Source organism: Mesoplodon mirus (genome assembly GCF_964341445.2).
Source record: "Mesoplodon mirus genome assembly, chromosome: 19".
NCBI lineage: Eukaryota > Metazoa > Chordata > Mammalia > Artiodactyla > Ziphiidae > Mesoplodon > Mesoplodon mirus.
This window is the reverse complement of record NC_138995.1, coordinates 37,230,569-37,254,600: the sequence shown is the minus strand read 5'-3', so window position 1 is coordinate 37,254,600 and position 24,032 is coordinate 37,230,569. Positions and strand designations below refer to the sequence as shown.

The 24,032-nt window shown below is 36.7% G+C and overlaps 1 protein-coding gene across 1 annotated transcript in view; it reads right to left on the bottom strand.

Moving 5' to 3' along the window:
• Window positions 1-619: 619 nt before the first annotated feature.
• Window positions 620-24,032, bottom strand: part of SHCBP1 (SHC binding and spindle associated 1) — a 38,042-nt gene continuing 14,629 nt past the window's right edge. The window contains exons 8-13 of the mRNA XM_082607027.1: window positions 23,762-23,882; window positions 19,647-19,778; window positions 18,855-18,973; window positions 3,848-3,934; window positions 3,339-3,480; window positions 620-1,796 (exon numbers count right to left, since the gene is read on the bottom strand). Of these exons, the coding sequence (XP_082463153.1) occupies window positions 1,471-1,796; window positions 3,339-3,480; window positions 3,848-3,934; window positions 18,855-18,973; window positions 19,647-19,778; window positions 23,762-23,882 (927 nt within the window). The 3' untranslated portion in view covers window positions 620-1,470. The remainder of the gene's footprint in view (window positions 1,797-3,338; window positions 3,481-3,847; window positions 3,935-18,854; window positions 18,974-19,646; window positions 19,779-23,761; window positions 23,883-24,032) is intronic.

Genomic DNA, 24,032 nt, shown 5'->3' with positions numbered 1-24,032 from the left:
CTCAACTCTCCCCAATAAGCAAAAGTACTCTACGTGACTTAAATAAGAATACACTAGGCCTATTCACTAATAGTTTATAATCTGAATAAAAATTAATGTAAGATTAGATTTAAACTAAGATAGAAATGAAATCTGAAAAACCATCATCCTATAATAAGGAACAATAAGTAACTTACCTAGTTACTTGTCATTCTCTTGATACTCTAGCAAGTTATAAGAGAATATACAAAGTATAAACTCTAAGATAAAAAGGAAATTTAATTGGAAAACCAATTTGATTTTTTAAAGTTGAATAAATGGTTTTTAAATAAGTATTTGGCTCAAGTTGATGCAGAATTAATTAGCATTACTTTTGCAACAGGATTTCAAGAGTAAAAGAAAAATGCCTTTCAATGGTCAAACAAAAAAATCTAACATAAATCCTTCCACATTTAGTAACATCTGAAAAATAAAATTATAATTTATTCAAATTTAAGAAACGATTTGACTGAGGAAAAATTTTAATACTCTCTGAAGCACTAAAAAGGTATCAAAATATTGTATGTATTTCAAAGGATCACACATGCTACACAGGCACTATGGTCCATAATGCAATTGGAAAAATATACCAAGATTCAACTTATTATTTCATCATTATAAGTTTAATCAGTAGGAATTTCAATGTCACATATACTTTTTAAAAATATAAATACTTTTAAAAGCTGTATTTTACAATATGATATCAAGAACACAGAGCTGATACAGGTTGTATAGGTAATCATTTTGACTATGTAAGAAATTTGATCAGAATACTGTTGGTGAAAGAAAAGCACCTTCTTTTTAATCATTCATATTCAGCAGAAGTGAAAATGCTCTATGTATGCATTGGCTCTGAATAACACGTTTCATTTCTGTTTCAAACCTGCTATGCTATTACTGTTTTGATGATTACATAGTTCAACATAAAAAGGCATTCCCACTCAGATTCTCAATAATAAGCCTGATAAGGGAGATAACCTCCCAATCATAAAAGCTTTTAAGACAAGTATTATGCAAATAAAGCATGGATATCAGACTCACTATAATTGGGATTTAAAAGGCAACTATAAGAATACTGCACATTGATGCCTATTGTGTTTTTGTGTGCTCATCTTGCATTCCTTTTGTTCCTCCTCTTTGAAGTGCTAAAGTGTATTTATACTAGAAAGTTAATAATAGACTTAATATGAGAACTATGTGTTTGAAAAAGCAAGACTTTCTAGATAAAAAATCTCCAAATATTTTCTATTTTATGTTTTTATGACCTTCTTTATAAAGAGAGTGTTTTATGTGCAACACCTGCAGACAGAAATAAATCTATGTTTCACTCAAACCAAATCGAATATATCAGATACAAAATATAGACATGAAGCAAAGTTAGATAGCAGCAGTGATTCTTGGGTGCAGCATGTGCAAAATCCTATATTTTGCTATCTATTTACATCACAGTGGTCAGAAGAGAAATGTGCCAAAACTCCCTTTCCCATTCCATTTGAACTGGTTCCCCACAATTGAAACAAACATCTCCTGTGACATTAAGTTGTCATCAGCTTGTGTGATCCCCAGTTCACTCAACCTTTTCTTCTTCAACTGGCCTTTTTGTGTGGAGGCAGCAACTAGTTCATTTACAATTTCACAATTGCCTTCGACTTGCTCAGAAAGGTCAGCTCTCACGTAAAGCTCCATTTTACCAGTTGCACATTCAATCAGCTCTTCTAGATCCACTCTTTCAGCTACATCTGCCTCTCCACTTGTCTGAACTTTAAATGCTTTATTTTCTAAAGAAAAAAAACAAATTACAACAAATAGAGTTAAATATACAAACTAACCCAACTAAAACATGTATTTCTACAGTCTATCAGAGCTTTCAAGTTTTTCCTGTTAAGGATTCCAGCTGTCATCTGACTGGACTTCACAAACTCTCTGCCATAAGTATCTCAACAAGCAGGTGTCTTAGTCTTCAAGGTCTCCTGATCCTAATACAAGATTACCAATTTTGAATTTTCTTTTCTTATCCTAGATCTCATTTACTCAACAGACCCCTCTTGGATATTTACTAAGCCCTGTATTAGAAGCTATATGCAAAGATAAATAAAACTGCTATTTTCCCTAAAGGAACTCCCAATCTAGCAGCTTTATAAGTGACTGCCTGTGATGGCAGAATTCTAGATGGCCCCATGATGCAGGGCCATCTGCCACTTGGTGTTACTTTCATAAGATGAAAGATGTAATTAAGGTTACTAATCAGTCGATAACTCAGGTATATGTAACCTAATCATATGAACCCTTTAACAGCAATGTTTTCCCTGGCTGGATGAAGAAGAGAAAAGCATAAAGAGATTCAGAGAATGAAAAAAAATTTGAAGCATGAGAGATTTGCTTTGAGGGAGGTCTTCTGTTACTGAAATGGAGGGAGTTATGGGGCAAGGACCCAAGAGTGGTCCCTACGAGCTGAGAGCAATCCTCAGCCAACAGCCAGCAAAAAAAGTAGAGACCTCTGTCTTATGACCTCAAGGAAATTGATTCTGCCAACAACATAAAGGAACTTGGAAGCAGATTCTCACCCCAGAGCTTTCAGATAAGGGCCCCGCCCAGCTGATACCTCTTTCACCCTGTGAGACCCTAAGCAGATAACCCAGCCAAGCTCACCATAACTTCTGACCTACAGAACTGTGAGGAGAAAAAGAACTACCAGATAGCTGGAGTGGATCCTGAAGGAAGACAAGGACTACTTCATCATCCTTTAAACGTTCCTCACCTATGCCAATGCACAATCCTTCTCCATGACTGAGATTTCATAGTAATCTGGGTCATGGCTTGAAATTCATGAACTTCCCACTGTGTTAGATTAGCTTTGCTGCCAAGAAAGACAGTTGACAGGGAGGTATTTACTTTTACAAATAAAAACTAGAGGTGAACTCCATGATCCCCTCTAGTCAAATGCAGCCTTCAACCTGGCACATTCATTTTTCTGCCTCCATCCTTAACAAATGCCAGCAGGAGCCACCATTGCTATCATATGCCCAATCTTATTCTATAAATTTTTCGAAAGCCAAGCATGGTAAGAAGGGAAATGCAGGACCACAGAAACCACACATCAAAGGCTTTGACTAGCTGACTAGTTGACCTTGAAAGTTTCTTTCACTCCAAGATTCCATAATGTTATAGCTTTATCAAGCTTCTCTATCTCCATGCCTAAGCATATGCTAGTTAGTTTTTTAAAGGGGAGAAGAAGATTAAGCTCTTTAATCAGAGTTTAATGTTGAAATACAATAAATTAGGTCTGGTTTTTATTTTGAAAATTACTAAATACACCATACCTTCAGTTTCATCTTGGGCATTTTCTTGCAGGTCAGAGAAAATTGTAGGTTTCACCAAGACAACACCATAACCTTCATTATTATGTATGACATTATTCATCATGGTTATTTTGGGAATGTCATAATGTTCATCTAAGAAGTCCTGTGACATTGAAAACAAATATTTTAAGGAAGTGTCACATTCAACACTGCCTGCTTTAAAAATCTCATTTTTTTCGGGCTATTCTAAAAATAAAATAGAAAGCTATGCTTATTAATACGTGGTAGCACAATCTGAGCTCTGAGTGACACAGCATTCCTTTGTCATTTCTGCAGATCTATAGATAACAAAATATTCTCACAAGAGACTTTCAACCACCAACTATTGACATTATTAAAATTTACATACTGTTTATGCTTTTCAAAACCAGAAAACAACAGGAATAGCATGGGAATTTAATAAAACATAATTATTTCTTAGGTAAAACCATTCTAGCCTTTGGAAAGAGGATGTCTCAGCAGGTGCTCACCTTAATGAGGATCCCTTCCTTGCAGTGATGGATCCCATTGTCACTCAGGATGCACTTACTCCCGGGATATATTTCTATACCTGCACCCTACAAGTTACATTTTTAAGGTAATGACAATCAGTTTAAAATAGGCAAGACTATAAAAGAAGGTTTGTCACTTCTTAGACTTTAATGCAGTGCAAATACAAAGTATTTTATAGAAAGTTTTATTAGGTATTTCTAATCAACATTTCCATTTGCTTCATTTCCAGCAAGTTGTCTATCATTTATTACTTTCAAATACCACACACACACACACACACACACACACACACACACACACACACACAAAACAATTGCTAAGAGTTTCAACACTTGATTACTATTTCACTCTCTTTCATCTGGGACAAATCAGTTTTCTGATTCTGCCAAAAAAAAGTCAGTTAACAACTATGTTGAAAGATACACTTATTAAAAATGACCATTCTCTCAGAAATACTCAGTTAATTGGAGAACAGTGTTCAAATCTAGTAAAATATTGTTAAGCTGTACATAGAAATAAGGCCCTATATTTTTAAAAGCACACCAGTTTAAAAATATCCCAACCTAACTTGAAAATCACTTCCATGAATTAAAATAATTAATGGTCCCCACCACTACACACATGTTAAATTAGTAACCAAATCAAGTGTCCTGTTTATACCTACAGAGTAACCAGAACAATCCATGCATTGCCCAATGCTCTCACATTGTCCCTTGGTACCACATGGTACCAACAAAAAAAGTAACAATAATAGGAATGATTTCCTGATGCTATGCTAGGCACTTTAGTAAGTAAAAATGGTTTGGCTGAAACCTCTATGATTATTTAAAAATTCATTTTTGCAATAATTTTATACACAATATCCTAGATGAAGAAGAGTTGCTATTAACCATTTATGACACATCTATTGCATGTATGTTGAGTTGTTTTCCTAGGAATAGGAGTGTGCCATGAGAAAACATTTATTATTACTTTCCCCTTTAGGGATTACTAAAACATATATGTAGTGGGATGGTCACTACACACAAACCTAACTCTCTGTAGAGCGGTCAAAAGATCTGGGAAATGGGCCTTCAGCTAAGATTTTCAGTTTATAGCTATATACAAAAAAAGATTTAGGGGCAATAACATTAAAAATACATACACAACGAAATAGTTAAAATTAAATATCAAATTATCAGGAATCATGTAAAACTTAATGAGAAGAATAACTTAAGCCACAGTCACTTAGTAAATGGGACAATCATGTTCAAAATATGCTAGGAAGCTGAACAGATATTCAGTAACTAAAAAGAAACTGAAGAGGCTGCCACTTCTAAGATAATGGTACAAGTAAAAAGCCATGGACATCATATATAAAACAAACATAAGATGATTGAAAAGGTAGACCAGCTAGACACCTCAACACCTGAGGAATGACACCAACACATTGGTGCATTTCCTGGGTATTCTTTTTGCCTTATATTCCCAGACATGAAGCTAAAGAAGCTGGCAATCCATAAGTGCCAAACAGACCAGAAATGCCTCCCTAAAAGCCTGCTCTCCTTAGCCAAAGGACCAGGCAAGCCTACAAAACTTTGAAACAGTAACAGCTCTATTCTATCCAAACACCACAGGAAAAAAACTGGCCAACGCCCACCAATGCTGGCAAGTGCCAAGGGGAGCCTAGACTTCCACCCTCTTGAGGCTATGACTGGGCACCCCCACACCCACACTGGGATTTTCAGTTAAGGCCAAGGATTTTCATCCCCACCAGCTAGTAACAAGGCCCTCCCACTTGTGGAGACTACATAGGGGACCTGCACTTGTATCCCCAACTGATAATAACAAGATGCCACACCGCTTCCCTACTGGAGTGGTGTCAGAGCAGGCCCAGTGGAGGGTGTAAGACTTTCACCATTGCCAGTAGTAACAAGACCACTGCCATGTGCCAGAGCATCAGTGCAGACACGTTAGAAGCTGGAATTCTCACCCCCACCCAGAAGTAAGAAGGAGCTTCCCCACTCAACTTGGATGTCAATGGAGGCCAAATGGGGAACTTGGACTTCTACTTCCACCTGGCAGTAACAAGGGTAAGAGAAACCCAGCTAAAACAGAAGATGCAGATTCTCATAGTATAATATAAAACATCCAGGTTTCAGTGGAAAATCACTTCTCATACCAAGTGCCAAGAAGATGTCAAACTTAATAAGATAATCAGTAAAAACCAAAACCAAGATGTCAGAGATGATGGAATTTGCTAACAAGGATTTTAAAGCAGCCAATTGCTTTAATGAGCAATTATGAATATACTTAAATGAAAAATATCAATAGCAGGCTGAACAAGAAAATAGAAAGTCTCATCAAAGAAGTAGAAGATAAAAGAACCAAATGGAAATTTCAGAACTGAGAAATACCATAACTGAAATAAAAAGCTCAGTAGTGGGCACAACAGCAGAAAGGTAAGAACAGAGGAAAGAATCAGTGAAACAGAAGACAGAACAGTAGAAATTATCCAGTCTGAACAACAGAGAGAAAACAGTCTGAAAAAGAAAAGTGAACAGAACCTCAGGGACCTATGGGACAATAACAAAAGATCCAAAATTTGTGTCATCAGAGTCCTAGAAGAAGAGAGGATGTGTGAAGCTAAAAAAAATTCAAAGAAGAAATAGCTAAAAATTCCCAAATTTGGCAAGAGACATTAAGCCTACAGACTCAAGAAGCTGAGAAAACCCCAAATGGGATAAGCTCAAAGAAATCCATTTCAAGATACATCATAATTAAACATAACACTGTCTAATGTGGTCTAATGTGTCTAGAAGTTTGAAAAGGAAATATTGAAGATAATTATATTACAGACAGGGTATGGTAAAGAGACGTTAAGGGAGGTAAAGTTCCTAAACTTCACTCAAACTGGTGAGATAACATCAGTAAACTGTGGTAAGTTATGTACATATAATGCAATACCTAGAGCAATCACTTAAAAAACTATACAAAGAGATATACTCAAAAACAAATGGAATTCTAAAAAATGTTCAGGTAACCCACAGGATGGCAAAAAAATTAAAATGAAAAACAGAATAGAAAACAAAAAATAAAATGGCAGAATAAAGACTTAACATCAATAATTACACTAAATGTAAGTGGTCTAAATACACCAATTAAATGACAAAGACTGGCAAAGTGGATTAAAAAACAAGATCCAACTATATGCTATCTACAATTCACTTCAAACAGAACAATAAAGACAGGATGAAAATAAAAGTATGGAAAAAGATATACCATGCAGGGACTTTCCTGCTGGTCCAGTGGGTAAGACGTCACCTTCCAGTGGGTAAGACGTCACCTTCCAGTGCAGGGGGTGCGGGTTCAATCCCTGGCCAGGGAGATAAGATCCCACATGCCTCGCGGCCAAAAAACCAAAACATAAAATAGAAGCAATATTGTAACAAATTCAATAAAGACTTAAAAAATGATCCACGTCAAAAAAATCTTGAAAAAAAAAGAAAGATATACCATGCAAACTTTAATCAAAGGAAAGCAGGTGTGGCTCTGTTAATATTAGATAAAGTAGAATTCAAAGCAAAAAAAATTATCAAAGATAGACAGTAACATTATATAATGATAAATAGGTTGGTTCACAAAAAAAAAAAAAAAAAAAGCAATCCCAAATGGGTATGCACCAAATAACAGAACTACAAAATATGTGTAGCAAAAACTAATAGGACTGAAAGGAGAAAGACAAATCCTCAATTATAGTAAGAGACTTTAACAATCCATCTCTCAAAAATTGAAACAACTAGACAGAAAATCAGAAAGAATATAGAAGAATTCAAAAACATTATCAACCAACCTGATCTAGTTGACATTTATACTCAATAACAGCAAAATACACATTTCCTTTCAAGGGCCTATGGAACATATACCAAGACAGACCATATCCTGTGCCATCAAAACAAACCTCAAAAAAATTTAAAAAATTGAAGTCATACAGTGTGTTTTTTGACCACAATGGAATCAAACTAGAAATCAACAACAAAAGATAATAGTAAAACTCCAAATACTTGGAAACAAAATAGCACACTTCTAAATACTGCATGGGTCAAAAATGAAAATACAACCTATCAAAATTTGCTACATCAGTACCAAGAGGGAAATTTATAGCATTAAAAGCATACATCCAAAAAGAGAAAAGTCTCAAATCAACAATCTAAGCTCTCACCCAAAGAACCTAGAGAAAGAGCAAAATAAACCTAGTGTAAACAGAAGGAAGGAAATAATAAAAACAAGAACAAAAATAAATAAAATTGAAAACAGAATAGTGAAAATCAACGAAACAGAGTTGGCACTTTGAAAAAACTTCAATGAAATTGACAAACCTCCAGCAAGATTCACAAAGAAAAAAGGAAAAAAAAGAGAGAGAGAGACTACACAAACTACTAATATCAAGAATGAGGGGCTTCCCTGGTGGCGCAGTGGTTGAGAGTCCGCCTGCCGATGCAGGGGACACGGGTTCGTGCCCCGGTCCGGGAAGATCCCACATGCCGCAGAGCGGATGGGCCCTTGAGCCATGGCCGCTGGGCCTGCGCGTTCGGAGCCTGTGCTCCGCAACGGGAGAGGCCACAACAGTGAGAGGCCCGCATACCGAAAAACAAAAAAAACAAAAAAAAAAGAATGAAACAGGGGATATCACCACAGGCCCTGCAAACATCTAAAGAATCAGGGAACACCACAAACAACTCTATACATTTGACAACTTAGAAGAAATGGTCCACCTGAATCCCCAGGCTGGTGTGAGGCCTAACAGGATGGGGGGCGGGGTGTGCAAGCAACACCCCTGCATGCAACATGGTGCATGTAGCAGGTGTGCCAGGAGCCTGCTGCCATCACTGTCAAATAGGAAAGCCCTTCACCACCGACTGGGTCCTGGTCACAGGGGCTCTATACCCTATGAGTGCATCCATTAATTCACCCAACATGAAATAAGTCATTGAATAGCCCTATAATTATTAAGGAAATTTAATCCATAATTTTTAAACTCCCAAAAAAGAAATCTCCAGGCCCAGATGATTCCACTGGAGAAATCTACCAAACACTTAAAGAAGAATTAACACCAATTCTATACAATCACTTCCAGAAAACAGAAGAGGGAATACTTCCAAATTCATTTCATGAAGCTAGCATTACTCTGATAACAAAACCAGACAAAAACAGTACAAATAAGGAAAACTTCAGACCAATATCTCTCATGAATATAGACATAAATTCCTAAGAAAATATTAGCAAATACAATTCAGCAATATATAAAGAATTATATACCATGACCAAGTGTGGCTTATTCCAGGGATGCAAGGATGGTTCAAAATTTGAAAATCAATCACTTGTAAGCCACCAAAAATTGATGCAGGAAAAAAGCATCTGACAAAAGCCAAAACAAGTTTATTATAAAAATTCTCAGAAAACAGAAATAAAGGAGAACTTCCTTAATTTGATAAAGAATATTTACAAAAAACCTACAGTTAACCTTATACCAGTGGCAAATATGGCAAAGTAGGAAGACCCTGAGAATCTCCCCCAACAGGCACCCCAAAATTAAACTATTTACCAGAGTGACTATCAATGAGAACAACCTGATGACTAGCAGAAAATATTTCCCACAATTAAAGTTATAAAGAAGGAACTGCAATGAGACAGATAGGAGGGGCAGAGACCCAGTACAGTCAAGACCTACACCCCCAGGGTAGGCAACCCACAAACAGGAATTAGACAAAATGAGGTGACAGAGGATCATGTTCCAATAGAAGGAACAAGATAAAAACCCCACAAGAACTAAGTGAAGTGGAGATAGACAATCCACCTGATAAAGAGTTCAAGGTAATGCTCAAAAGATGATCAAAGAACTCTGGAGAAACCTGGATGAACATAAAGAGAAGTTTAACGAAGACTTAGAAAATATAAAGAAGAACCAAACAGAGATGAAATACAATAACTGAAATGAAAAATACACTAGAAGAAATCATTAGTAGATTAAATGATACAGAGGAACAAATCAGCTAGCTGGAAGACAGAGAGGTAGAAATCACTGAAGCTGAACATAGAAAAAGAATAAAAAGAAATGAGGACAGTTTAAGTGGCCTGTGGGAAAACGTTCACATTATAAGAATCCCAGAAGGAGAACACAGAGAGAAAGGCGTAGAGAACATACTTGAAGACATAAAAGCTGAAAACTTCCCTAACCTGGGAAACAGAAATCCAGGTCCAGGAAGCAGAGAGTCCCAAATAGGATCAAACCAAAGAGGGACCATATCAAGACACATTATAATTAAAATGGCAAAAATTAAAGATAAAGAGAATATTAAAAACAGCAAGGGAAAAGCATCAAGTTATGTACAAGGGAACTCCCATAAGGCTATCAGCTGACTTTTCAGCAGAAACTCTGAAAGCCAAAGGGTACAATATATTTAAAGTGATAAAAGGGAAAAACCTAAAATCAAGAATACGCCACCTGTGCAAAATAATCTGAAAAAATATACAGATATAAAACTGAATCATTTTGCTGTATAGCTGAAACTAGCAAGATATCATATATCAACTATACTTCAATAATCAAAAAATAAGAAATCCTGATATCAGACACCAGCTAATGAAAGGCCAGCATGCTTCATGGTCCACCCAAAAGAAGAGAAAGGCAACAGGGATGGCCAGGGACAGATTAAGACACTCCTGGACTGGAACGTGGTGGGAAGGAAGACACCCTGTAGGGACAGTGAGGATAGAGAGGGTCAAGGAGAAAGCTGGAGCCCAAAGGATGCTTCCCACCATCCTGGCTACATCATTCCCTTCTTACTGAGATACAACTCACATACCATGCAATTCACCCACTTAAGTTTAATGTACCATTCAATGGTTTTTAGTATATTCACAGAGTTGTGTAACCATTACCACAGTCAATGTTAAAACATTTTCATCACCTTAGAAAGAGACCCTGTATCCTTCAGTTATTACCCCAATCCCCTCTTCCCCACCTTACTCCCAGCCCTAGGCAATCACTACTCTACTTTCTATCCATATAGATGTGGCTGTCCTGGACATTTCACATAAAATGAATTATACAATATGTTGGGAAAAAAAAGAATACTTTATCTGGCAAGGCTTTCATTCAGATTTGATGGAGAGATCAAAAGTTTTATAGACAGCAAAAGCTAAAAGCATTCAGCACCACCAAGCCAGCTTTGCAAGAAATGACAAAGGGAATTCTCTAAGCAAAAAGAAAAGGCCACAACTAGAAACATGAAAATTATGAAAGGAAAAAGCTCATTGATAAAGGCAATTATACAGTAAAGGTAGTAAACCAACCATGTACAAAGCTAGTAGGAAGATTAAAAGAAAAAAGTAGTAAAATCATCTATATCTGCAATAAGTAGTTAAGGGATATACAAAACAAAAAGATGTAAAATATGATGTCAAAAAAACAGTAACTGTAGGGGGAGGGGAGTAAAACTGCAGGGTTGTTAAAATGTGCTTGAAATTCGGAGACCAGCAACTTAAAATAATCACATAGCATAAAGATTGCTATATGTAAATCTCATGATAACCACAATTCAAAAATCTATAATAGATACACACACAAAAAAGAGAAAGGAATCCAAACATAACACTAAAGATAGTCATCAAATCACAAGGGAAGAGAACAAAAGAAAAGAAAGGAACAATAAAGAACTGCAAAAACAACCCCCAAACAACTAACAAAATGACAATAAGTACATATCTATCAATAACTACTTTAAATGTAAATGGACTAAACATTCCAATTAAAAGACATAGAGTGGTTGAATGGATACAAAAACAAGACCCGTATATATACTGCCTATAAGAAACTCACTTCAGATCTAAAGACACACAGACTGAAAGTGAGGGAATGAAAAAAGGTACTCCATGTAAATGTAAATGAAAAGAAAGCTGGGATAGCAATACTTATATCAGACAAAATAGACTTTAAAACAAAAACTGTAACAAGAGACAACAAAGGACATTATATAAAGATAAAGGGATAGATCCAACAAGGAGATATTTCAATTGTAAATATGTATGCACTGACACATTTGGAGAATTTAAAGTAAGAAAATGACAGTAACACAATAATAGTAGGGTACTTAACACCCCATCAATGGATACATCATCCAGACAGAAAATCAATAAGGAAACACTGGTCAGATGGACTTAGTAGATACATAGAGAACATTCCATCCAAAAGCAGCAGAAAACACATTCTTTTCAACTGCACATGGACAATTCTACAGGCCACAAAACAAATCTCAAAAATTTAGAACACTGGGCTTCCCTGGTGGCGCAGTGGTTGGGAGTCCGCCTGCCGATGCGGGGGACGCGGGTTCGTGCCCCGGTTCGAGAAGATCCCACATGCCGTGGAGCGGCTGGGCCCGTGAGCCATGGCCGCTGGGCCTGCGCGTCCGGAGCCTGTGCTCCACAACAGGAGAGGCCACAACGGTGAGAGGCCCGCGTACCGCAAAAACAAAAAAAAAGAAAAAAAAATTTAGAAGACTGAAATCCTATCAAGCATCTTCTCTGATCACAATGGTATGAGACTAGAAATCAACTACAAGAAAAAAAATGCAAAAAACACAAACATGTAGAAGCTAAACGATATGCTACCAAACAAACAATGAGTCACTGAAGAAATCAAAGAAATAAAAAAATACCTGGAGACAGATGAAAATAGAAACACAATGATCCAAAGTCTATGGGATGCAGCAAAACAATTCCAAGAGGGAAGTTTATAGTGATACAAACCTACCTCAGAAAACAAGAAAAAAATCTCAAATAAACAATAACCTTAAACCTAAAGGAACTAGAAAAAGAACAAACAAAATTCAAAGTTAGGACAAGGAAATAAATAATAAAGATCAGAGCACAAATAACTGAAATAGAGACTAAAAAGCAATAGAAATAGAAATTAAGAGCTAGTTCATTGAAAAGATAAACAAAATTGATGAACCTTTAGCCAGACACAAAGAAAAAAGAAAGCCCAAATAAAATCAGAAATGAAAGAGGACAAGTTACAACTGACACCACAGAAATACAAAGGACCACATAAGACTACAAGGAACAATTATATGGCAATAAGATAGACAACCTAGAAGAAATGGATAAATCCCTAGAAATGTACAATCTCCCAAGACCAAAACAGGAATAAATAGAAAATACGAATAGATCAATTACCAGTAATGAAATTAAATCAGTAATAAAAGAGCTCCCAACAAACGAAAGTCCAGGACCAGACAGCTTCACAGGTGAATTCGACCAAACATTTAAAGAAGAGTTACACCTATCCTTCCTAAACTATCCCCCAAAATTGAAGAGGCACACTCAGAAACTCATTCTATGAGGCCAGCATCACCTTGATATGAGAATCAGAAAAAGACACCACAAAAAAACAAAAAAAAATTACAGGCCAATATTCTTGACAGTCATAGAGGCAAAAATCCTCAACAAAATATTAGTAAACAGAATCCAATGTTACATTAAAAGGATCATACACCATGATTAAGTGGGATTAATCTCAGGGATACAAGGATGGTTCAATATCCACAAATTAATCAATGTGATACAACACATTAACAAATGAAAGAATAAAAAATCATTTGATCATCTCAGTTGATGCAGAGAAAACTTTGGACAAAATTCAGTATCCATTTATGATAAAAACTCTCAACAAAGTGTCCATTGGTGGAATATACCTTAATATAATGAATGACATATATGGCAAGCCCACAGCTAACACCATACTCAGTGGTGAAAAGCTGAAGGCATTTTCTCTAAGATCAGGAAAACATGACAAGGATGCCCACTCTTGCCATTTTTATTCATCGTAGTATTGAAAGTCTTAGCCCCAGCAATCAGACAAGAAATAAAAGAAATCCAAATTGGAAAAGAAGTAAAACCATCACTGTTTTCAGATGACATGACACTATCCACAGAAAATCCTAAAGATGCCACCGAAAAACTACTAGAACTCATCAATGAATCTGGTAAAATTGCAGGATACAAAATTAACATACAGATATGTTACATTTCCATACATTAACAACTATCAGAAAGAGAAATTAAGAAAACTATCCCATTTACAATCACATCAAAAAGAATACCTAGGAATAAATCTAACTAAGGAGGTAAAAGACCTATATTTATGGGACTTCCCTGGTGGTCCAGTGGTCAAGACCCCATGCTTCCACTGCAGGGGGCATGGATTCAATCCCTGGTCAGGGAACTAAGATCCTGCATGATGCATGGTGCAGCCAAAAAAAAAAGACCTATACTTAGAAAACTTAAAAAACTGATAAAAGAAATTGAAGATGACACAAACAGATGGAAAGATATACTGCGCTCATGGATTGGAAGAATACTGTTAAAATGATCATACTACTCAAGGCACTCTACAGATTCAAAGCAATTCCTATCAAAATACCAATGGCGTTTTCCACAGAACTAGAATAATTCTAAAATTTGTATGGAAAAACAAAGGACCCCAAATAGCCAAAACAATCTTGAGAAAGAACAACAAAACAAGAGGTATCATGCTCCCTGATCTCAAACTACAGTAATCAAAACAGTATGGTACTGGCACAACAGACACATAGATCAATGGTACAAATAGAGAGACCATAAATGAACCCCACCATCTGGATAATTAATCCACAATAAAAAGAGGCAAGAATATACAATGGAGAAAAGACAGCCTATTTAACAGATGGTGTTGGGAAAATTGGACAGCTACACACAAAAGAATCAAACTAGACTACTTCTGGAAGAAAACAATGCCAGTGCCCTCTTTTACATTGGTCTGAGCAATATTTTTTAGATATGTCTCCTAAGGCAAGGGAAACAAAAGCAAAAATAAAGAAATGGGACTACATCAAACTAAAAAGCTTTTGCATAGCAAAGGAAATTATCAAGAAAACAAAAAGGCTGCCTACTGAATGGGAGAAGATATTTGGTAACAATATATCAGATAAGGGGTTAATATCCAAAATATACAAAGAACTCATACAGCTCAACATAAAAACAAAACAAAACAACCGGATTAAAATATGGATCCTAATAGACATTTTACTAAAGAAGACATAGAGGTGGTCAATATGCATATGAAAAGGTGCTCAGCATAACTAATCATCAGGGAAATGCAAATCAAAATCACAATGAGATATCACCTCACACTTGTTAGAAGGGCTATTATCAAAAAGACAATAAGCAGTAAGTGTTGCAAGGATGTGGAGAAAAGGAAATCGTAGTACACTGTTGGTAGGAATGTAAATTGGTACAGCCACTATGGAAAACAGTAAGGAGAGTCCTCTATAAATTAAAAACAGAACTACCATACGATCCAGCAATTCCACACCTGGGTATTTATATAAGAATACGAAAACACTCATTCAAAAAAATATACGTACCTCAAAAAGATGTATGTTCATTGCAGCATTATTTACAATAGCCAAGATATGGAAGCAACCTAAGTCCTTAACAACAGATGAATGGATAAAGAAGATGTAGTGTCACACACACACACACACGCACACACACACACAAATGGAATATTACTCGGCCATAAAAAAGAATGAAATCTTGCCATTTGCAACAACTAAGATGGACCTAGACAGTATTATGCGAAGTGAAATAAGCTGGACAGAGAAAGACAAATAGTGTATGATTTCACTTATATGTGGAATCTAAAAAACAAAACAAATGAACAAACAAAACAGAAACAAAGTCATATATGCAGAGAACAGGTGGTTGCCAGAGGGAAGAGTGGATGGGGAATTTAAAAAAACATAATAATGTGAGGTAATGAATGCCTGACTGTGATGATCATTTCATAATGTATATTTATATGAAAGCATCACATTGGACACCTTAAATATATAAAATTTCTGTCAATTACACCTCAATAAAGCTGAAAAATGATTTTTTTTAATTCTTCTTCTTTTTTTTTTTTTTTGCGGTACACCGGCCTCTCACTGTTGTGGCCTCTCCTGTTGCGGAGCACAGGCTCCAGACGCGCAGGCTCAGCGGCCATGGCTCACGGGCCCAGCCACTCCGCGGCATGTGGGATCTTCCTGGACCGGGGCACGAACCTGCGTCCCCTGCATTAGCAGGCGGACTCTCAACCACTGCGCCACCAGGGAAGCCCTTTTAGTTCTTAAAAAAGCAAAAAACACCTTATACTTAACAGTACAATACTGAATACAGTCCCCCAATTTCAAGACCAAGGTAAGGATATCTACTCTCACCACTCTTATTCAACAAAACGCTGGAAGTTCTAGTCAGTGCCATAAGGCAAGAAAAGGAAACCAAAGGCAAACAGACTGGAAAGGAAGAAATAAACTGTCTCTATTTGTAGATGACATGACTGTCTACATAGAAAAATCCCATGAAACCTATAAAAACACTCCTAGAACTAATAAGAAGGTTCAGCAAGGTCACGGGATATAAACAAACATACGAAAATCAATTGTATCTCAATAAACTAGCAATAAGCACAATAAATTAAAAATATAATATCACTTACAATGAAATGTTTAGGTACAAATCTATAAAAACATACAAGACTTGTATGTTGAAACTACACAATGCTGATGAAAGAAATCAAAGATCTAAATAAATGGAGAGACATACCATGTTCACAGATTGGAAGACTCAACGTAAAAAAAGATGTCCATTCTCCCCAAATTGATATATAGGTTTATAGAAAGTCCTATTAAAATCTTAGCAAGACCTTTTGTTGATACAAACAAGATTTTTCTAGAATTTATACTGAAAGGCAAAGGAACTAGAATAGCTGAAACAGTTAAAAAAAAAAGACAAGTGAGAGTGGGAGGAATTATTCTACCAGAGAACCCAGAAATTGGCCCACAAAAACATACCCAAATTATTTTTGATAAAAATACAAAACCGGGGCTTCCCTGGTGGCACAGTGGTTGAGAGTCCGCCTGCCAATGCAGGGGACACGGGTTCGTGCCCCGGTCTGGGAAGATCCCACATGCCGCGGAGCGGCTGGGCCCGTGAGCCATGGCCGCTGAGCCTGTGCGTCCGGAGCCTGTGCTCCGCAACGGTAGAGGCCACAACAGTGAGAGGCCCGCGTTCCGCAAAAAAAAAAAAAAAAACCAATTTATTTAAGGATAGACTTTTCAAGAAATGGTGCAGTTACCACTGGACATCCATAAGCAAATAAATGAACTTTGACCTAAAACTCACCTTATACCAAAATTAACTCAGAAATGGTTCATGACCTTAAATGTAAAATGTAAACTATAAAATTGAAAAAAAAAAAAAAAGGAGAAAATCTTTGCACCCTAGGGCTAGACAGAGTTCTTACACATGAAAGGAAAAATTGATAAATTGGGCTTCATCAAATTTTAAAATTTTGCTCTGTAAAAGCCCATGTGAAAATGATGAAAAAACAAGCTACAAACTAGCATAAGATATCTGTAAATGACATACCCAATTGGGGATTCACATCTAGAATTTATAAAGAACTCTTAAAACTCTATAGTAAAAAAGAACAAACAATCCAATTAGAAAATGGACAAAAGTTATGAATATACATTTCACTGAAGATAAGGATGGCAAATAAGCATATGAAAAATGTTCAACATCATTAACCACAAGGGAAATGCAAATTAAGACCACACACCTATCAGAATGGCTAAAATTAAAAAGTAGTGAAAATACCAAGTGCTGCTTAGGATATGGAGAAACTGGATCACTCAAACCTTGCTAGTGGGAATGTAAACTGGTGCAACTACTCTGGAAAAGTTTGGCAGTTTCTTAAAGAAAGTAAGCACGCAACTAACCACATGCCCTGCAACTGCACTCCTAGGCATTTACCCCAGAGAAATGAAAACAGTGTTTGCACAAAAACATGTACACCAATGTTTATAGCAGCTTTATTTACTAAAGCCAAAAACTGGAAACGACTCAGATGTCCTTCAACAAGTGAACAGTTAAACTGTGGAACAACCATATATGGAATACTACTTAGCAATAAAAAAGAACAACCTATTGGTACGTGCAACAACCTGGGTGAAGCTCCAGAGAACTGTGCTGAGTGAAAAAAGCCAATTCCAAAAGGTTGTATATTGTATGATTCTATTTATATAACATTCTTGAAATGATGAAATAACAGAAATGGAGAACAGATTAGCGTTTGCCTGTGATTAATGAGAAGGTCAGAAGGAGAGGCACCTAGATATGGCTTTAAAGGGCAACATGGAGGATCCTTGTAGTGATGGAAATATTCAACTTGACTGAATCAATCTTATCCTGGTTGTGATACTGTAATATAGTTTTGGAAGATGTTACAATTAGAGGAAACTGGTAAAGGATACACATACAGACTACCTCTGTATTACTTCTTACAACAGAATGTGAATCTACAATCTCAAAATAAAAATTTAATTAAAAAAAATCAACCCAGCCTCAGTTGCTACAACATAATTTACATACTTACAACTTAAAGGATCTAACCTCTCTTTTTTTTTTTTTTTTTTTTTTTTTTTGCGGTACATGGGCCTCTCACCGCTGTGGCCCCTCCCGCCGCGGAGCACAGGCTCCGGACGCGCAGGCCCAGCAGCCATGGCTCACGGGCCCAAACGCTCCGCGGCATGTGGGATCTTCCCAGACCAGGTCACAAACCCACATCCCCTGCATCGGCAGGCGGACTCTCAACCACTGCGCCACCAGGGAAGCCCTGGGTCTAACCTCTTTTAAAGCTATGACAGAGAAACTGTGAGATTTATTATTTTCTTCCTAATCTCTGTTTTGAAAATGCTAAATAAGAAGAACCTTATACAGTTGAGTCTGGCTGACTTAGTACATGGAAGTATCTGAACTTCTTTGAAGAAAGAGAACAGGAGTATGCATTTACATCTTGTCCCAGGACATTTTATGTACTTATTTAGAACTTAAACTACTTCCCATAAGAGATTATCATACCTTGGCCCCATATAAATCTGAGTTCTTCATTAAAAATTCTGCTGATGTTCGTACTGTGACTCCTGTAGTTTCACACTGCAATACGCAGTTTTCCAATGTAGTCTTGCCATGGTGAATAACTATGATGAAAACATGCAATCAAATACTTTAAGAAGTATGTGTCTTTTCCAATATTAGAAATGGCCTAGAGCTGATATTAGATACAATCTAAATATTTCTCATTTAAACTCTGTTACTGGAATTATGAATTCATAATTTATAAAACAATGACTATTTTGAGTTATTTTCTATTGATAAAATCTAAAAGCAGCATTCTTAAAAAAAAAAATGACTTGCCCTCAGAAAGGCAAAATCAAGTTAAAAAGCACTTCTCATTACAAAAAAAATATCAGAAAGTAACTTTCATGACTATCTTAGAAGAGAGAAGAAAAGGAGGCCCAATTCAAAATAAGGGATACAAATACCAGGAAATAAATACTATCACAATGTGAAGATAGCTGGTTTGAGTCCAGGGCTAAATCAAATACAAAGAACACAGACCACAATACTGGAATGTTTTAAAAGAAAAAAATGATCACACAGAAACAAATATTAAACTAACAACTTTTCAAGAATACATTGAACTATTTTTCACTTTAGAGTAAGCTTCCTCAGTTGTCAAGCTATGTACATAAATACTCAGCCTTGCGTACTACTCAAGAGTGGTATTTTATTAAATTCTATCTTCCAGGGAAAGTACAGTTTTCCTTCAAAGTCTGGAACAAATAATAAATGAAATATTCAGATATTTACTTAAGATTCCTTCCACAGCATCATGCTGAACAAATTTTATGCTTGAGATTTTAATATCTGCACCCGTACAATCCACAAAAGTGTCTCCTTTGCCTCTCTTTTCTATCACAATATCATCTGGTAGACCATATCCTAAGGAAGAGAGCAAGAACATTTAAGATAGGTGAGGGGAAATGTCTAAACACAAAATTTCTATGATAGATTCCTCTATATCAAATGACTCCAAATGATATCTGAGACCAGTTAACCCAGTTATATTTAAATAAAATCTAATTATCTCTCCACATATCTTGCTTAATTTTTACCAAGGTATACAATTTTTAATAATAACAACTCCTCAATTTGCCTGCATATCAGGAAGACTACCCCCTATCAACCATCTCATACCAGTTTCAGCACTAAAGTCACTTACAAAACTGCTATTTAAAAAAATAGTAACAGAATGGCCATCATCAAAAAATCTACAAACAATAAATGCTGGAGAGGGTGTGGAGAAAAGGGAACCCTCTTGCACTGCTGGTGGGAATGTAAGTTGACATAGCCACTATGGAGAACAGTATGGAAGTTCCTTAAAAAACCACAAATAGAACTACCATATGACCCAGCAATCCCACTACTGGGCATATACCCTGAGAAAACCATAATTCAAAAAGAGACATGTACCAAAATGTTCACTGCAGCTCTATTTACAATAGCCAGGACATGGAAGCAACCTAAGTGTTCATCGACAGATGAATGGATAAAGAAGATGTGGCACATATATATATAATGGACTATTACTCAGCCATAAAAAGAAACGAAATTGAGTTATTTGTAGTGAGGTGTATGAACCTAGAGTCTGTCATACAGAGTGAAGTAAGTCAGAAAGAGAAAAACAAATACGGATGCTAACGCATATATATGGAATCTAAAAAAAAAAGCTTCTGAAGAACCCAGGGGCAGGACAGGAATAAAGATGCAGACATAGAGGATGGACTTGAGGACATGGGGAGGGGGAAGGGTAAGCTGGGACAAAGTGAGAGAGTGGCATGGACATATATACACTACCAAATGTAAAATCGATAGCTAGTGGGAAGCAGCCGCATAGCACAGGGAGATCAGCTCGGTGCTTTGTGACCACCTAGAGGGGTGGGATAGGGAGGGTGGGAAGGAGGGAGACGCAAGAGGGAAGAGATATGGGAACATATGTATATGTATAACCGATTCACTTTGTTATAAAGCAGAAACTAACACACCATTGTAGAGCAATTATACTCCAATAAAGATGTTAAAAAATAATAATAAATAAGTTAAAAAAATAGTAATAATCTAAGTACTCATAGCTGGGTAGAGGGCTTTGAAGTGTTTAGCCCTACAAGTTTTTTATTTCCCAACTCTAAGATTCTATTATTCTATCGTAATTAGGTTTGAAAAAGCCTAGGCATTTCTCAAGATTTTCTAAATTTTATATTCTCTTAAATAGATTGACTTAAAATCTGACAAACTGACTTAGAACAGTTTTAGCTATTGGAAAAATAGGTCTATCTTGTTAACCAATAAAAAACATTGTTCTCTACAAATCTTAATCAAACTAATAATACAGGTCAGACCTCTGAATGGGCTTATGAAAAACTGGAGTATCAGAAAACTAGAAAACTTTGCCTGACTTTTATCATAAAACACAATCACATAGACAAAGCTTTAAGAAATAACTCTCACTGTCTAAAGTTGAGTCTTTGCTTGAGTAAATAAAAGCAGTGACAACATTAAATAGGCAAAGTCGCTAAAGTTTTCTACACTTGAAGAGTACAGACAAGCCTTTGGGGACACTAGAGAACGCAAGAGGACTCCACACGCAGGAATGCTACCAGTGGTGGATTCTGGATGATTAGATTGTAAGTAAATTTCTCTCCCGATTTTTTTTTTGGCTGCATTGGGTCTTCGTTGCTGCGCATGGGCCTTCTCTAGTTGCGGCAAGCGGGGTCTACTCTTCGTTGTGGCGCACGGGCTTCTCACTGCGGTGGCCTCTCTTGTTGCAGAGCATGGGCTCTAGGTGCGTGGGCTTCAGTAGTTGCAGCACATGGGCTCAGTAGCTGTGGCTCACAGGCCCTTGAGCGCAGGCTCAGTAGTTGTGGCACGTGGTCTTAGTTGCTCCATGGCATGTGGGATCTTCCCGGACCAGGGATCGAACCCATGTCCCCTGCACTGGCAGGCAGATTCTTAACCACTGCACCACCAGGAAAGTCCTTCCCTGATTCTTTTTATGTGTCTACCTGTACTTTGCACATTTTTATAATAGCTATGGTTTTCTATCATGTGAAAAATTAAAAATATAAAAAGGATGGCCATATTACATTATATAAACAAGTTATTACATAAACAAGTTACATAATCTTAGCAGTTTAAAACACAAAGCCCTCGCCTAACTGAATGGATTCTCTAAACAAGAAAGAAAAATCCTATTATAAGTACTGTTAATACCCTGCAAATAGCAGGTACTCAGTATATATCTCTTGTTGTAAGTGTCAGCTATAGATCAGAAAAGCTATCAGATAAGCTTTAATCTTACTCGTGAACAAGTACTCTATATATTCACACTAGAGATATCACCCGATTCCCCAAATTCTCAGAAATGCCCTCCGTTCATAAATTTACAGTCATTCTTACACTTAACTATCAGAATTCTATATGATTATTTATGACATGTTGGCAATTACATTATAATTTCCTCAACAATCTAGGAAGAAAGCTTATCCACCATACAATGTGTAACAGCAATGCTGTTTGCACTATGCCAAAAAAATAAAGTGTTTTTATTGCAGTGCTTTATCCTGCAGATGTGTTATTTAGAAACACACATCTATTATATGTCAAATATTGGAGAGGAAAAAGAACAAAAATTACACACGTAAAACAGAAAAGGGGATGAGGTGGTGTACTAGTGAACAGCAGGAAATTAAATTCCCAGCCTTGCTTCCATTAAGAACTCTAGACAAGATAAAACTAAAGAACATAGCTTAAGCAGTTTGTGAACAGCTGCACCAGTCCCAAAATGATATATGATTTTTTGCATGACAAGCTTTATTGCTAACTTGAAGCTCTTCTGGTAAATAGTTGAACAGGTGCATCTAAATTTGACACGCTATGCAAATACAAAGGACCAAGGTGAACTACTGTAAAGTAACCTAAATTTAGGAATCACTCTAAATGTACAATAAGATTTCAACTCCTAAAAAGTTATTTTTAGGACTTCCCTGGTGGTGCAGTGGTTAAGAATCCGCCTGCCAACGCAGGGGACATGGGTTTGATCCCTGGTCCGGGAAGATCCAACATGCCACGGAGCAATTAAGCCCGGGCGCCACAACTACTGAGGCTGTGCTCTGGAGTTCGCGAGCCACAACTACTGAGCCCACCTACCACAACTGTTGAAGCCCATACGCCTAGAGTCCATGCTGCACAAGAGAAGCCACTGCAATGAGAAGCCCTCGCACGGCAACGAAGAGTAGCCCCCGCTCACTGCAACTAGAGAAAGCCCGCGCACAACAACGAAGACCCAACACAGCCAAAAATTAAATAAATAAATAAAGTTATTTTTAAAAGACTCTTTCAGCATTGATGTTCTCAAAAGTACACTTTAGAATTTGCGACATTCAACAAGCTTTTAAAGAATTAAGATAAAGATTTTGCATCTAATTTCAAGTTGGACCTATACCTTTCAAAAAGTAAGCTAAATTAAAAAAAAAAAAAAAAGCACCAATATGTCCACAACATATATGAAATAAGAGGAAGCAACAAATTAAAAAATATTGCTTGGAATGTTTTTTTAATTCTAATAATGAATTTCCTTTTCACCAACCACCTATATAATCTGGAATTATACTTCTTCCTAATGGTCTTTTTTTCTCTATGTTTTTGTCTTCCCAACATTTATAATGCCACAAAGAATCACACTTCATGTGGCTCAAACACTGAGTCAATAACCTGTACACTCCAAAAACCCTTAATGTTTCAAGGCAACTCATTTGAAATCAAATGGGTTGAAATCAAATTCTCGGAGCTTCAACAAGATCAGTGATTTACTGTTATCTTAAGCGTATCATGCACGAGAGTTTGGTTGTATGATCTTCCATACTCACCTTCTAATTCAATGGAGTCAGCAATGGAGAATGTACCATGTACCACGTAATGGCCAGGACAAACAATAACAGTGTCGCCCTCATAGCAGGCATTTATAGCAGACAACGGATCACTGTGGAACTAGAAAACAACAACAACATATTGCAAATATATACCCCTCAAATGCAACCTGAGTATTACTCCAGGTGCCTTCATGTTTCATTTTGAAAAGGGAGCCAAAACTGCGTATGTAGGTATCTCCTTTGCTACTGCACTGAGCTCAGTGCATGG